Source organism: Dipodomys merriami, unplaced genomic scaffold (genome assembly GCF_024711535.1).
Source record: "Dipodomys merriami isolate MVZ:Mamm:240054 unplaced genomic scaffold, mDipMer1.0.p SCAF_2, whole genome shotgun sequence".
NCBI lineage: Eukaryota > Metazoa > Chordata > Mammalia > Rodentia > Heteromyidae > Dipodomys > Dipodomys merriami.
Window position 1 is genome coordinate 70,754,360 of NW_027203381.1, and position 14,347 is coordinate 70,768,706.

At 50.8% G+C, this 14,347-nt stretch overlaps 1 protein-coding gene across 2 annotated transcripts in view; it reads left to right on the plus strand.

The window, feature by feature from the left end:
- Itgb5 (integrin subunit beta 5) overlaps window positions 1-14,347 on the plus strand; it is a 120,808-nt gene that overhangs the window by 104,748 nt on the left and 1,713 nt on the right. Inside the window, exons 11-14 of one of the 2 annotated variants that reach the window (XM_070030016.1) lie at window positions 4,961-5,183; window positions 9,872-9,972; window positions 12,351-12,470; window positions 13,574-13,711. In XM_070030016.1, coding sequence (XP_069886117.1) covers window positions 4,961-5,183; window positions 9,872-9,972; window positions 12,351-12,470; window positions 13,574-13,711 — 582 coding nt within the window. Of the gene's footprint in view, window positions 1-4,960; window positions 5,184-9,871; window positions 9,973-12,350; window positions 12,471-13,573; window positions 13,741-14,347 lie in introns of both variants that reach the window. The other variant, XM_070030015.1, reaches the window with a different exon arrangement.

Consider the following 14,347-nt stretch of genomic DNA (forward strand, 5'->3'; position numbering starts at 1 on the left):
TAAGTGTGATTAAATTCAACTCTTTTGGCATAGGTAATGTTATTAGTCAGCTTGGTTTTTTTTTTTTTTTTGGTTGTTTTGTTTTTTGCCAGTCCTGGAGCCTGAACCTCGGGCCTAGGCACTGTCCCTGAGCTGCTTTTGTTCAAGGCTAGTGCTCTGCCACTTGAGCCACAGCTCCACTTCCATCCTTTTCTGAGTAGTTTATTTGAGGTAAGATTATCATGGTCTTTCCTGCCCAGGCTGGTATTTAACCATGGTCCTCAGACCTCAGCCTCCTGAGTAGCTACGATTACAAGCGTGAGCCACTGGCGCCCAGCAGTCAGCTTGGTGTTGATGAGTTCTTGCTTAGGTACTCTGAGCATTGTCAGTGCCCATGATTGGTGATTGATGATGGGTTATTGATCCTTGGAACAGGGCTAAATGGCCCTTGTTAACTCCATGGGCCTTGGGAGAGGCCAGAGGTGAGCAGATGTAGGAATCTCTGTGCATGCAGGTTGAGGCTTTACAGCAGTGTCTGGATAGAATGCAACCTGACCCATCATCCCCTTTTTGACATCCTGGGTGGCTTACACTTTCTGAAGGCGGGGTGGAGCTTTAAACCAAGATGGCCCCTGGCCGTCTTGTGTGCCAGCTACTATCATTTGGTGGAACCTATTTGGAGTACTGTGTTAAGGAGGGCTCTGAGCACCGTCCAGATGACAAGGTCAGCTGCGAGTGCGAAGGACTTGGTGGTGTGTGTCACATCTCTGCCATAGCTGCTTTAAGCCTTTTTTTTTTTTTCCGGTGCTAAGGATGGAACCCAGAGCCTTGTGCATGCTGGGCACCTCCTACTCCTCTGTCCTGTCCTCTTAAGCTCTAAAGTCAGTGAGCTACTTGATGCCGATAAATTTAGAGCTGTAAAGAGAGCAACAATCCTGGTGTTACTGGGCATGATGGCATAGGCTTGTAATCCTAGCATTCTAGAGGCTGAGGGAGGAGGGACATGAGTTCAAGACCAGCCTGGGATATATAATAAGACCCTGCCTCAAATTAAAAATAATAAATAAAATCCAACACTCTCTCTGTGTCCCCCCCTGTCCCCCTCTTGTTCATGATCTTTCTATCTTTGCCTCCCAAGAGCTGGGGTACAGACATGCACTGTGACGCCTGGCTTTGATGAGGATTTCTGATGGCCCATGTGCCTTCACTGCTCCACTGGCTGACTGCCACTGTTTCTGTGCTCCCCGCCGCACAGCTTCTGTATGCGCTGTTGTCCCGTCTCGTCCACTCTGCACTTGGGGTTGTAGGAAGTCTTCAGGAATAGCTTTGGTTGCAGGCGGTACATGCTGTTCTTTCCAAGAAACCCTGATACTTTCCATCAGCTCCTACTTTCCCCACTTTTGAATCCCATGGTCTCTGTTGAGCCCTGGATCTGGGGTATACTTAGCTATACTGGCCTGGAGCTGGGTTTGAGAGCTCCGAGCCCTGCAGGACCATAGACATACCCATGACCGTGGGGCTTTATTCCCACTCGGCCAGCATGGCGGGAAGTGGAGTCGCAGACGCCTCTCCTGTCTGTGCCCTCTCCAGCTAGCAGACCCTTCCAGGAGCAGGGCCAGTCAGCTGTGAAGTATGATCTCTTTCCAACACGTACAGCGCTCTCCAGTTCCTTGACGCTTGGAAATATGGTGACAGATTTTTTTTCTTTGTGATAATTTGTTGCTGCCAAAACAGACATGGAAAATAAATTATACTTATTTCAGGAGAGATGGCCTCTCTAGCCTCGCTTCCTACTCTCTCCATGGCTGGGTAATACTTTTCCTTTTGCTTTATGGGATTATGAGAATACAAGCCAGGTGCTAGTGGCTTGTGGTCTGAGCTATTCAGGAGGCTAAGATCTGAGGATTGTGGTTCTAAGACAGCATGAGCAGTACTGGCATAAAGTAAAAACAAAACAATAACAAAAACCCTATAAAAACCTGCCCCTGAAGTCTGAAACCCACAGTTAAAGTTGTTCTCTCTCTCTTACTCATTCACTCTCTCTCACTGTGTGTGTGTGTGTATACATATGTGTGTGTATACACACATATGTGTGTAAATCCTGGGGCTTGAATTCAGGGTCTGAGAACTGCCCCTGAGATTTTTTTCCCCTCAAGGCTAGTACTCTACCACTTGAACCACAGCTCCACTTTGTCATTTTGGTAGCTAATTGGAGATAAGAGTCTCAAGGACTTTCCTGCCCAGGCTGGCTTTGAGTGATTGTTCTCAGGTCTCAGCTTCCTGAGTAGCTCAGTCCGTGACGTTGGGCATCAGGACACTGTGCTCTCCCGTGGCATCCACGTCACATATTGGCTCCTACACAGAACAGACTGCATTCCTCCTCCTCCTCCTCCTTCCCCTCCTCCTCCTCGTTGCCTGCCTGGCATTCCAGCCCTGGCAGAAGCCTGGCTATGTGCCTCTGTAATGTCTGTGAAATGTGCTGTGGCTCAGAGCCACCTGGGCAAGGCTGGCCTGCTCCAGATGAACTCCCTGTCCCCTTCAGTGGTGGGGACTATGCATACTGAGCCAGAGGAAGGGGGGCCAGGAAGTTGGGTGGCCAGGAAGAGGCACTCTGGGACTAGGTCCTGACCTCTATTACAGTCATACTCTCCTGAATCCAGGTGCCAGAATCCAATGCCACGATAACTGATGCAGGTGTGTAGACAAAATACAAGGACTCCCGAGACCCCAAACATCTCCCCAGCCTGGCCACCCCAACTCCCGCTAGCTTAGAGGTGGGAACTCGGTAAACACAGACTGAAGGTTTTAGGAGTGATGTCAGCCTAAGCAAAATGGCATTAGGAAGGAAGACATACTGCAGAAATAGTACAAAGGTCTGTCCTCTTTTTCCCGTTTTCCTTCCCCCTGTCTCTGCGCACCTCCATCCAGGTGCGCCGGCAGTTGCTCCACCCCCATAAACTCTTTTTTGGCCTCAAAAAAAAAAAACCTCAAAAAACTACAAGGTAGATTTTTTTTTAACTCAAAAGACATTTGAATCAGTTATAGTTGTGCATGTCTATAATCGCAGCACTTCAGAGGCTAGTGCAGGAGGAAAGTTCAAGTCAGCCTGGGCTCCATAAAAAGACTCTATCTCAATCTGCCTGGCCCTTGAAGGTGGTGGCGTTCATGCTTTCCACACTCTTAACAGGCAATCACTGTCTGTATGTCTGACTGTCTCTCTGTCTCTTTTACACACACACACACACACACACACACACACACACACACACACACACACACACACACACACACACACACACACACACACACACACACACACACACACACACACACACACACACACACACACACACACACACACACACACTCCTCTGAGTCTTGATGCCCCTCCTGTGGACACCAGCAGAACTTTGAGGCCATGACTTCGTACCACCTTGCATCAGTGTATGTCAGGTTCTCTCATCAGCTAGCCTCTGCTCTTTGGAAGACATGGAGTCTGGAGTTCAGACCCTGGGCTTGCATACTGCAGCTAGCTATATGACCTTCACTAAACTGCTTTTTCTTGCTGTGTCTCAGTTTCATCTCTCATTAGATGGAGGATAAGAAACCAGGCATTAGCTGGGCGTCATTGGCTCATACCTGTAATCCTAGCTACATAGGAGGCTGAGATCTGAGGATCATGGTTCAAAGCCAGCCCAGGCAGGAAAGTCCATGAGACTCTTTATCTCCAATAAACAACCAGAAAACCAGAAGTGGTGCTATGGCTCAAGAGGTAGAGCTCTCGCCTTGGCTCAAGAGGTAGAGCTCTCGCCTTGAGCTGAAGAGCGCAGGGACAGCACCCAAGCCCAGAGTTCAAGCCCCATAACCAACAACAACAACAAAAAACAACAGGTATGGTGGGGCTCACACCCATAATCTGAGCTACTCAGGAAGCCAAGTGGATGTATCAAGGTTCAAAGCCAGCCTGGGCAGAAAAATCTACCAGACCCTATCTCGAGTTAACAAGCAAAAAAGCTAGACATGCAATGGGTCAAGTGGTAGAGTGCCAGCTGTGAATGAAAGGCCATGTTGAGAATATAAGGCCCTGAGTTTAAGTCTCCATACCAGGGTACACTCTCTCTCTCTCTCTCTCTCTCTCTTTCTCTCTCTCTCTCTCTCTCTGAACTAAGAATAGTCACTTCATGGATTACTGTGAGAACAAACAGTTTAAAGCACATCGCACCTCACCTGACAATGTACAGAGCCTCCCTCGGGGCTGGGGGCTCCCAGGGCCAGAGGCAGAAGCCAGCATGTCCCTGGGACTGAGGGAGAGCAGCTGTGCTACTGTTTGGTTGTGCCTGAAACAAATTGTCACACATTTAGTGTTTGCTTTCCTGCAGCTCTGGAGGCCAGAAGTCTGCATTCATTTTCCCTGGGCTGAAGTCAGGGTATCTGGCAGCCTCACTCCCTCTAGGGTTGTGGGGCAAATGTGTTCCTTGTCTTTCCAGCTTCTAAAGCTGCATTCTTTGTGATCCCTGTGCTCCATCTTAAACAATCCCATAGCCACCCCCTGTGGTCCTCCCTTAACCCCGCCTCTCCCCCAAAGAACCTTGTGACCAGTTTAGGGCTCACCTGGACCATCCAGGGGAACCTGCTCATCTAAAACCCTTTCTTTCCTCTCATATCTAGTTTTGCATTGTACCATTTTTCAGTTGTGGAGATTAGAATGTAGACATATGCATATATGACATTAGTCATACAACTGAGTCAGAAAGCTTTTCATGACTTCTGGTCTTGTGTCATGACTTGGCAAAGTTCTGGACTAACTTGGAGATAGCCCAGATGCTGCCAGGCCATGTGTGTTACATACGTCTCTGCTCAGAGGGCAAAGTCAGTACCTCATTCTCTGTGGGATCTGCAATGCTGCCGTGCTGGGCATTGGATGATACATGTTCATTCATAAAGACCAGCCAGCCCTGATGTGCCCCATGTGTCGTTTTAGGCCACGGCGAGTGTCACTGTGGAGAGTGCAAGTGCCATGCAGGTTACATTGGAGACAACTGTAACTGCTCAACAGACATCAGCACATGCCGGGCCAAGGACGGGCAGATCTGCAGTGATCGTGGGCATTGCATCTGTGGGCAGTGCCAGTGCACGGAGCCTGGAGCCTTTGGGGAAACATGTGAGAAGTGCCCAACCTGCCCGGATGCTTGCAGTACAAAGAGGTAGGTTGCTCTCCCTCATGCTTGTCTGCCAGCTAGGCAGACTTGGGCTGGCCAGTCTCCATCTCCACCGGAGCCTCCCACCCTCCCAGCCTGTGTGGAGAGAAACTTACTAACAGTCACTAAAGCGCTGGCTTCAAAGTGCTGTTCGTGTGGGCATCTTCCTTCCTTCCTTCCTTCCTTCCTTCCTTCCTTCCTTCCTTCCTTCCTTCCTTCCTTCCTTCCTTCCTCTCTTCCTCTTTCCTTCTTTCTTTCTTTCTTTCTTTCTTTCTTTCTTTCTTTCTTTCTTTCTTTCTTTCTTTCTTTCTTTCTTTCTTTCTTTCTTTCTTTCTTTCTTTCTTTCTTTCTTTCTTTCTTTCTTTCTTTCTTTCTTTTGTTGTTGTCCTGGAACTGGAGCTTGAGCTCAGCTCCTGGGTGCTGTCCCTACAGCTCTACTTTCCAGTTTTTTGGTGGCTAATTGGAAACAAAGAGTCTCACAGACTTTCTTGCCCAGACTAGACTTGAACCTCGATTCTCAGATCTGAGCCTTCTGAGTAGCTAGGATTATAGGCATGAGCCGCCAGTGTTTATGGGCATTTTAAGAAAACTAAAAACAGTACAAAGAGAAGACAGCTATTCTATTCTAAGCAAGTTTAGAAATGACAGGATTATTAAGTTAAATTCAATTAAGTGCACTATTGTGTGTTTTCTAAAGGGAATACTGCATGCATCTGTTTGCAAATGAATTCAGTCTTTCCATTAATATTTCCCCAACAGTGGTTTATAAAAAGGATAACATAAGCTGGGTGCCAGTGGCTCACGTCTGTACACCTAGCTACTGAGGAGGCTGAGATCTGAGGATCTCAGTTCAAAGCCAGCCCAGACAGGAAAGTCCATGAGACTCTTATCTCCAATAAACCACTAGAAAACTGGAAGTGGCACTGTGGCTCAAGCGGTAGAGCACTAGCCTTGAGCTGAAGAGCTGAGGGATAGCTCCCAAGCCCAGAGTTCCAATCCCACGAGAAAAAGGATAACATATGGGAATTGTTACTTTAACCAAAACCTGGTCAGAAGGCATGTGGGCTAGGAAGGCACCTGACCTAGATAAGGCATGCCTGAAGCAAGCGCAGTGACATTTGAATTTTCTGCTCCATTTATGCTGATAAGAGAGGCCAGCTCTGCACTGTCACTGAATGCAGAGATTGTCTAGACGTGACAAGGCCATCACTGGCCTGCTCCCCGTCTGTCAGCCATGCTGCCCGCCGCACTAGCTTTGCCCTTCACACCATTGCTGTGCGTGGGACAGAATTGCAGGAAGCAGGCGTTGGTGCGGCTGGACATTGAGGGTGACATTTATTGCAACTTACAGCTGTGTTGTCACCTGTGCCAAGGATTTGGCAGTACACTCTGCCTTTGTGTTGGGCCAGGGAGCTCTGTGTACAGTTTCCCTTCGGCTGATTTCCGTTCCAACTGTCTGACCCCGGCTCATAATGAAATGAGTTTGTGCTCCCGGCTGGCAGCGGCTGCTGGTGGGTCCGGCCTCAGGATGGCACACATTGGCCATGGGCTGTGTGCCACAGATAATCCAAGCGTGGGAAATGGTGGCTGGCTGGTGATCGAAAGACAGATAGCTGGGCCAGTTTTTATTGTGTTTTAATTGGAGGAGAAGAGGGAGAGGAAGGAAGACAGCAGATCCACTTAGGACCTGCTGAGAGTAAAGAAACAAATAGAAACAGTCCCCCCCCCAATCCCCAGTGGTGGGGGGAGGGTAGGGGGTGGTCGGGAACCAGACCCAAATAGCTGTGCCAAAAATCACAGCTCTTGTCAGCATGCAGTGTCCAAGGGAGCCCTTACCCCAGCCCTGCCCCCTCCCCTCAGCACAATTGCTTTGGGGGGTGGGGGCGGAGACCCCAGAGGACTGGGGTCCAGCCAGGACAACACACAGAATCTTTAATAATTGGGGCTGAAGCCTAGGTGTGCCTTCCTGTGGAACCCCAGGGCAATATAGGATTGGCCTCAGGCAGTTGAAAGGCCTCAGGGGAAACTAACCTGGCTTCAAATGACTGAAGTATTTATTGCCTGGAAGAAAGAGCTGATAATTATCTCCTGCTATGAAATACCAAAGGGCTGAGAGGCGTCTCTCACTGCTTCTTACCTGCCTCTGGGCTGCGCTGGCCCCCATCTCTTTCACCACCTAGGGGAAGCTCACCCTTCCTTCCTTCCCTCCCTCCCTCCCTCCCTCCCTCCTTCCCTCTCCCTCTCCCTCTCCCTCTCCCTTTCCCTCTCCCTTCCTCCCTCTCCCTCTCCCCCTCTCTTGTCTCTTTTCTCTTTTCTTTTTTTTTTTTTTTTAATCCTGTCAGGATATTTTTCCACTTGCTGCCTTGTTGAGAGACACCAAGTGTTTTGGATTTCCTACATCCTTTTCCCCTGGGGTCTCAAGGCTACTAGTGTCCATCCATTTTCCAGAACTAAAACACCACACCCTTCATTCTGGATGAAGTCACACTTGGCCTGAGATGAGTTCATTTAACAGGTTCTGAGCAAAGTCTCTCTTGGTAACCTTTTGTGTGTTTTTTTTAGACTTACTTTAATACATGACTATAGAACTTTCCAAGTCTAAAGGACCAAGAATGAATGAGTGAGACTTGCTATATCTATGTAGAGACCTGGAGGGGGGGGGAGCCTATTTCCTGCAAGTGGCTTTCTGCTGTGATAATGCAGCAGGGTACCAGATGGGGCCCCAAGGACCCCAGCCTTCACAGAATCAGCCATACTGTTTGTCCTGAGTTTATCCAGAAAGCTGTTAGGGGCCAGGGCCGGCATGCCTGACCAGAGCTGGAGCCGCCCCTCCTGGCCCTCAGCCACGCGTCAGCTGCCTGTCATCTGGGGCTGGGATTGTTGGGGAGACGCGCAAGCTTTCAGATGTTTCCATGAAGCTGGGCCAACTGGGGTCAGATTTTGTGGGAGAGTTCTGGGAGAGTTGAATTCCTAAGCATTCCAGTGCCCTCTGAAGAATGCCTTATCCCAGCTGGCCATCAATGGATCATGCCCGTAACCCCAGCTTCTCAGGAGGTTCAAAGCCAGTCTGGGTAGGAAAATCCATGAGCTTCTTATCTCCAATGAGCACCAAAAAGGCTAGAAATAGAGCTGTGGCTCAAGTGATAGAGCACTAGCCTCATGCACGAGGCCCTGAAGTCAAACCCAGTCCCATCAAAAACAAAAGGAAACAAAAAAGAAAGTCTTGTCCCATTTCTCTTTGCCTCTTCCTTCTTAGTGGCCAGAAAGTGTGGGGGGGGGGGGGGAGGAGGGAGGAGAGGTCTTGCCTGGCAGACACAGGGCCACTTTCCCCGGGAAAGCAAGGGGGAGCTACTGGCATGATCTCTGAGCTCCTTCTGGTTTGAATATCCCACCTTACAGCTCTGAACTGAGCTCTCAACCCCCAGGAATTAAGGAACCCATGTATGTTGTACACACATCTCTCCTTAGCTTGCTAGACAGCTTTCCAGACACTCAGTCCCTTTGGTCCCTATAGGATGGGGATAATGGGGAAGCTGTCCCCTGTGTGGCTGAAGTTAGGGGGGGGTTACCCCCTGTACTTTGGGAACACATGCAGCCACAGGATAGCACTGGCCCTGCCAGTACCCCAGGATCTGGAGCCCTCACACAGCCCCCTGGGGCTCAAGTCTTCCTTGTGAACAACCTCAAGTTCTCTGTACCCATTGGGTTTTTTGGACTGAACCCTTCTTTCCCAGGCTGTCCCCCCTCCCCATCCTGTGTGTGACCCCCCACCCCGCCCCTAGTCTACACCAAGACCAACTCAGCCCTCCTGTATCCTGTTCTTGCTTGACCTCAGAGGGAGAGAGAAGGTGTGGGGCTAGGTTTGGTATCAATATAGTAAGAACTGTTTATTATCTGGCTTAAGCTGTCAGTCTGAGGTAGGAGGAAAAAGATTCGGTGTCTTTTTGGCCTCATGGACGTTGTAGAGAAAGCCCTTATTCTAATAGTACCACGCACACCCTTGTGTGGGCTGAGGCCAGGTGAGTGGTCCACAGGGAACCCAGCAGGTGGGCTGTGTCTGGGATGGAGAAAGGGGCTGGAGCCCTAGCGATCACATGAGTGGACACTGGAGGGCAGTGTCCACACGATGGTGGTTCTCAGTCCTTGTGTATTCCAGAGTCACAGAAACCCTGGCCCAGGGGCACAGACCTATGGGTGTGGATGGACTCTGGCAGTGGGATTCACCTTCCTCCCCTCCAACCCCTTGGAAAGTTCTGTGCAGGAGGCTGCAGGGCCTGCCCAAGGCTGGCTTGAATGGGGATTCTAGAACCGCAGCTGCATGGAGGCATGGGGCACTGGTCCCACAAGTCTAAGGAGTGCTGGGGGTTAGCAGGAATAGTTCCAATGCCCAGAAACCTTGTGCCTGGAGCCAGCAACCCTGCCAGGTGTTTGAGGCAGCCTCGCGCAGATGGACTTGATCGGGTTCCTAATGCTGGAGTTTGAGAAGGTGACACCTCACATGCTGACCTTTACGCTAGATGTGATCTCTGAGAACCCGGGGCTTCCGGCTCACTGCATCAAGAAGGCAGAGCGGAGTCCCTGGCATTGGGAAGGAAGCAACTGTGCCTTCCGGGCCTGCAATGCTGGGAATGCAGTTGCATGTATGGAACCTTACGTGGTGTGTAACAGTCGTGTATCTTTCTTCTTTCCCAAAGAGATTGTGTGGAGTGCCTGCTGCTTCGGCCGGGGAAACCCGACAACCAGTCCTGCCAACACCTGTGCAAGGATGAGGTGATCACCTGGGCGGACACCATCGGTGAGTATCCAGAGCCGTCCTAGTGTCTGCTCCCGTGCACCGAGGCAGACTTCCAAAGGTCTCTCCCTGGGGAGCAGGGTGGAGTTAACCCTGAGTTGGGAAACAGCCTAGCCCCGCAAACGCTGCTGGCGGGGAATGTTAAAGGGGGGGGGGGGTAACATGTTCTAGAAATCAGCTTGGCAGCCCCTCCAAAAAGTTACACAGAAAATCACCGCACAGCCTTCCCACGTATGCCCAAGAGGGCTGGGCTGGTATGTCTGCGCAAAGGTTCAGGAGCTGTGGCGCAAGTGATAGAGCACAAGCCTTGAGACAAAAAAAAAAAAAAAAAAGCCAAGCAAGAGCGCAAGGCTGTGAGTTCAAGCCCCAGTCCCAACACATACACAAAATGTTTATCTCCATTGGGTCATGATAGCCAGGTATCCACCCACTGGTGAACGGAGAACCAAATGCCGCGTCCCGTGCATGGAATGTTTCTGAGCTATAGAAAGGAGCCAGGTACTAGCCAGCGTGCCAGCCCGTGTGAGCCCCCAAGCACCCCGCTAAGGGAAGGGAGCCGGACAGAAAGGAGCAGCGGCTGTCCCATACTGTCCAGGTCTACATACGTGAAATGTCCACGATCCACAAAGCCGATGGGACTAGTGGTGGTCCAGGGGATCAACTGCTAGCAAATAGGAATTTGTTTTGAGGGTGATGCAAATGTTTTGAAATCAGTGGGAATAGTTATGTGTTGCAAACTTACTAAGCCGACTCTTCACATTGAAGTGGTTAAAATGGTGAGAATAAAACACCTCACATATCTGGAAAGGAATGTGTATCAGGCTCCCCGTTGACAGGTATGTCCTCTGCCTTGACCTCCTGACCCTGGATCCCATCAGTCTTGTCCCTCCATTATCTCCTTGTTCCCGCCTCCTTAGTTTTGACTGACTTCTTGGACAGATCGTGGTGTGGTTTGGGGCTATGTTGAGTCCTGTATTTATCCCACCTGTATTCAGCAGGCAGCAGCTATGTGCCAAGCTCTTTGTGATGCCCTCTCCCTCCACCTGCCTGCCCTTGCTGCGCTATGCTACCATAGGCCTGGCTTACATCAAGTTTGCCTGCATACCCAGGCCAGTTGCCTTCTAATGGGGTACATGTGGCCAGGGAAGAGGAAGGCTGCTTTCCCCATTCTCTTGGGCTATGCCCACCTGCTTCCCAGTTCAGCCTGAGGGTGCTCGGTAGGGAAAATTTATTTCTAGCTCATCCATGTTTTTCCTTCCTTCTCCTAGGCTTTAAAAAATATACACTCTCCCTTACCTAGAGAAAAAGTCCAGGCTTTCATGTTTAATAATCACACCAATTATCTGCTTCCAGATTAAAACTCCTTTGACCAGATTAAAAAAGGGAAATGGAAAAGTACTTTGTGACATAATAGTAACTTTCTTTTCTTCTGGGTGCCTGTTCACCTGTTTCCTCTAGCTTTTTTCCCTCCTATGGATCAACTTTGTGTGTGTGCGTGCGCGCACGCACACGCTGGTACTAGAGCCTGAACTCAGGGCCTGTTCTTTAGTTTTTTTGCTCAAGGTTGGCACTCTACCACTTGAGCCACACCTCCATCCACTTCCTGCATTTGGCTGGTTAATTGGAGATAAGATTTGTCTGCCTAAATTGGCCTTGAACCTCAATCCTCAGATGTCAGCCTCCGGAGTAGCTAGGATTATAGGTGTGAGCCACCAGTGCCCAGCCCACCCCTGTGGATCAGTCCTGTAACCCAGTCCTGGAGAAGCTGTGGATGGCAGACAGTACCCGGAGCCTGGCTGCTGCTGCTGCTCTCTTGGGCTAAGGGCGGTATGGGGCAGGAAGGAGCTGAAGTGGCTGAGGCAGGGGCTTGTTAGCATCCAAGAGTGGCACCTGTGTATCTAGGGCTGAGCAAGGAACCCAGCTCAGTTTATCTCAATGCGTGGCTGCCGTTGTGGGACCAGCCTGCCATGCTCACATCCTCCTTACGCTCAGGCTCTGACATCGCAGGGAGGAGCTGCTCTGACCTCTGCAGTCCACCCCCGTGCACTGTTCCCAAATGTATTGATGGCGGTGGGCCACATCCAGGATGATCTTATCTATGCATTACATTTCCTCCCAATTCCACGTGCTCACCCTGCCCACAATCATCACATGCTTTTATCATTTTGTGTCACCCCACAAATAATTCAGCTCCTCTGATATGGTTCACGTGTCCCTAGAGTCATAAACTCAGCCCTAGGCCTGGGAAAATCCCGAGCTTACTTTAAAGCCCTGCCACTCCTTTGTCTATGTGCCCTGACTCTGGATTGCTTGCCCTGACCGTCAGCAGCCTGGGTGCTGCCCTGAGACCCTCAGGACATTTCTTCTTGCCCTTCTTCTAGTGAAAGATGACCAAGAGGCCGTGCTGTGCTTCTACAAAACTGCAAAGGATTGCGTCATGATGTTCACCTACGCCGAGCTGCCCAGTGGGAAGTCCAACCTGACTGTCCTCAAAGAGCCAGGTAAGGGGCCCCCGGGGGTGCAGCGCAGCCCCTGGTTCTGGTTTTTGCCATTCTCTCCTGGATACCCTCTTAGCTAAATGCTAGAGAGCAGGGACCCAGTGCCTCATGATCAGGACCTAAGGCCACGGCCCCTCTCACTCCTGAAACTTAGAAAAGAGGTAGATGGGCTGCTGGGGTGGAGTGCCGGGGAGGTGACTGGGTTGATGGGGCTAGGGGAGGACTGGGTCTGGCCCTCAGGAGTCACCTTAGAGGACATAGAACTTAGCTGGGCTGGGGCGTTGCTCATGCTGAAGATCATCGGGGTCCACAGCCCTCCCTGAAGGCCTGTTGGGGTGGCAGTCTAAGCGCAGCTGGAACACTTGGTACTACATTCCTGCTTGATACCATCTAGGATCTGGGCCCAGGAACCCACAGCTTTTGCCTTAGAGTAATTGGGATTTCTAGATCAACTTTTTTTTTTTTTCCTCTCTGGAGGCAGCTAGGGAACAGAGGTTTTTGTCTCTAATTCATCACCATGTAGACTTGGACTCCAAATGGAGGCAGACCATTGTGCCTCCAGTAGGCTGGAGACAGAGGGAAGTACAGTACCAAGCTCCTATGCTGGCCTGGAGCAGCCAGGCTCTGTATCAGACACTGCTTTTGCAGTTGTTTGAAAATCAGGCTTCCTTCCAGGAGGCTCCACAGGAAGGGCTTCAACATGGCCGGTCCTTGTAGAAGTCTTCCCTGCTACTTTCTGTCTGCCTGGTCAATCCCTGAAGCCATCGACATGAAAGCTAAGCCCCAGTCCAGCACTCTGCATGGAGCTGGGCCAGGCTGGAGGAAGGGGGCTGCCCCCTTAGGGGGACACAACTGTCTACCAGGGCTTTTATCCGGCTTCCCATCACCTGGATATGTGATAGTTACCAGGCCTCTTTGAATCTCTCGTTGTCTGAGCTCAGGGAAACCTGCACCCACCCATCCAGTCTCACAGGGGCAACAGGGGATCTAAGAGATGAGAGTAGGAGGGGTCTGGGACGGGTGACCTGTCAGGTGTGTCCAAGACAGGGGGTGGGCGCAGAATGCTGGTGGCTGTATTACCCTTTGTGCCTCCGGGTTCCCTCCAGAGTGTGGCTCAGCCCCCAACACCGTCACCATCCTGCTGGCTGTGGTGGGCAGCATCCTGCTGATAGGGCTTGCTCTCCTCGCCATCTGGAAGCTGCTTGTCACCATCCATGACCGCAGAGAGTTTGCCAAGTTCCAGAGTGAGAGCTCCAGGGCTCGCTACGAAGTGGTAAGCTGGTGGGCGATGCTGGAGAGATGTAGCTGGGCCCAATTGTATGTGAGCGATGGAGGCTGCTGGCCTCCTTGGCATTAAAAAGCCAAGAGCTTGCTGGGCCCTGGGGGCTCATGCCTGTAATCCTAGCTACTCAGGGGGCTGAGATCTAAGGATCACAGTTCGAAGCCAGCCCGGGCAGGAAAGTCTGTGAGACTCATCTCCAATTAATCACAGATAAAGCCATAAGGGTGCTATCGCGATAGGCGCACACACAGACACACGCACACACAGATCCCCCAAGATAGTGAATACTGTGATCCCAGCTACACACACACACACACACACACACACACACACACACACACACACACACACACACACACACACACACACACACACACACACACACACACACACACACACACACATAAGGGTGCTATCGCGATAGGCGCACACACAGACACACGCACACACAGATCCCCCAAGATAGTGAATACTGTGATCCCAGCTACACACACACACACACACACACGCACACACACACACACACACACACACACACGAAGAACCATCAAGCCATAGTGAATACTGTGATACCAGCTATTAAGGCTATGGCCGGAGG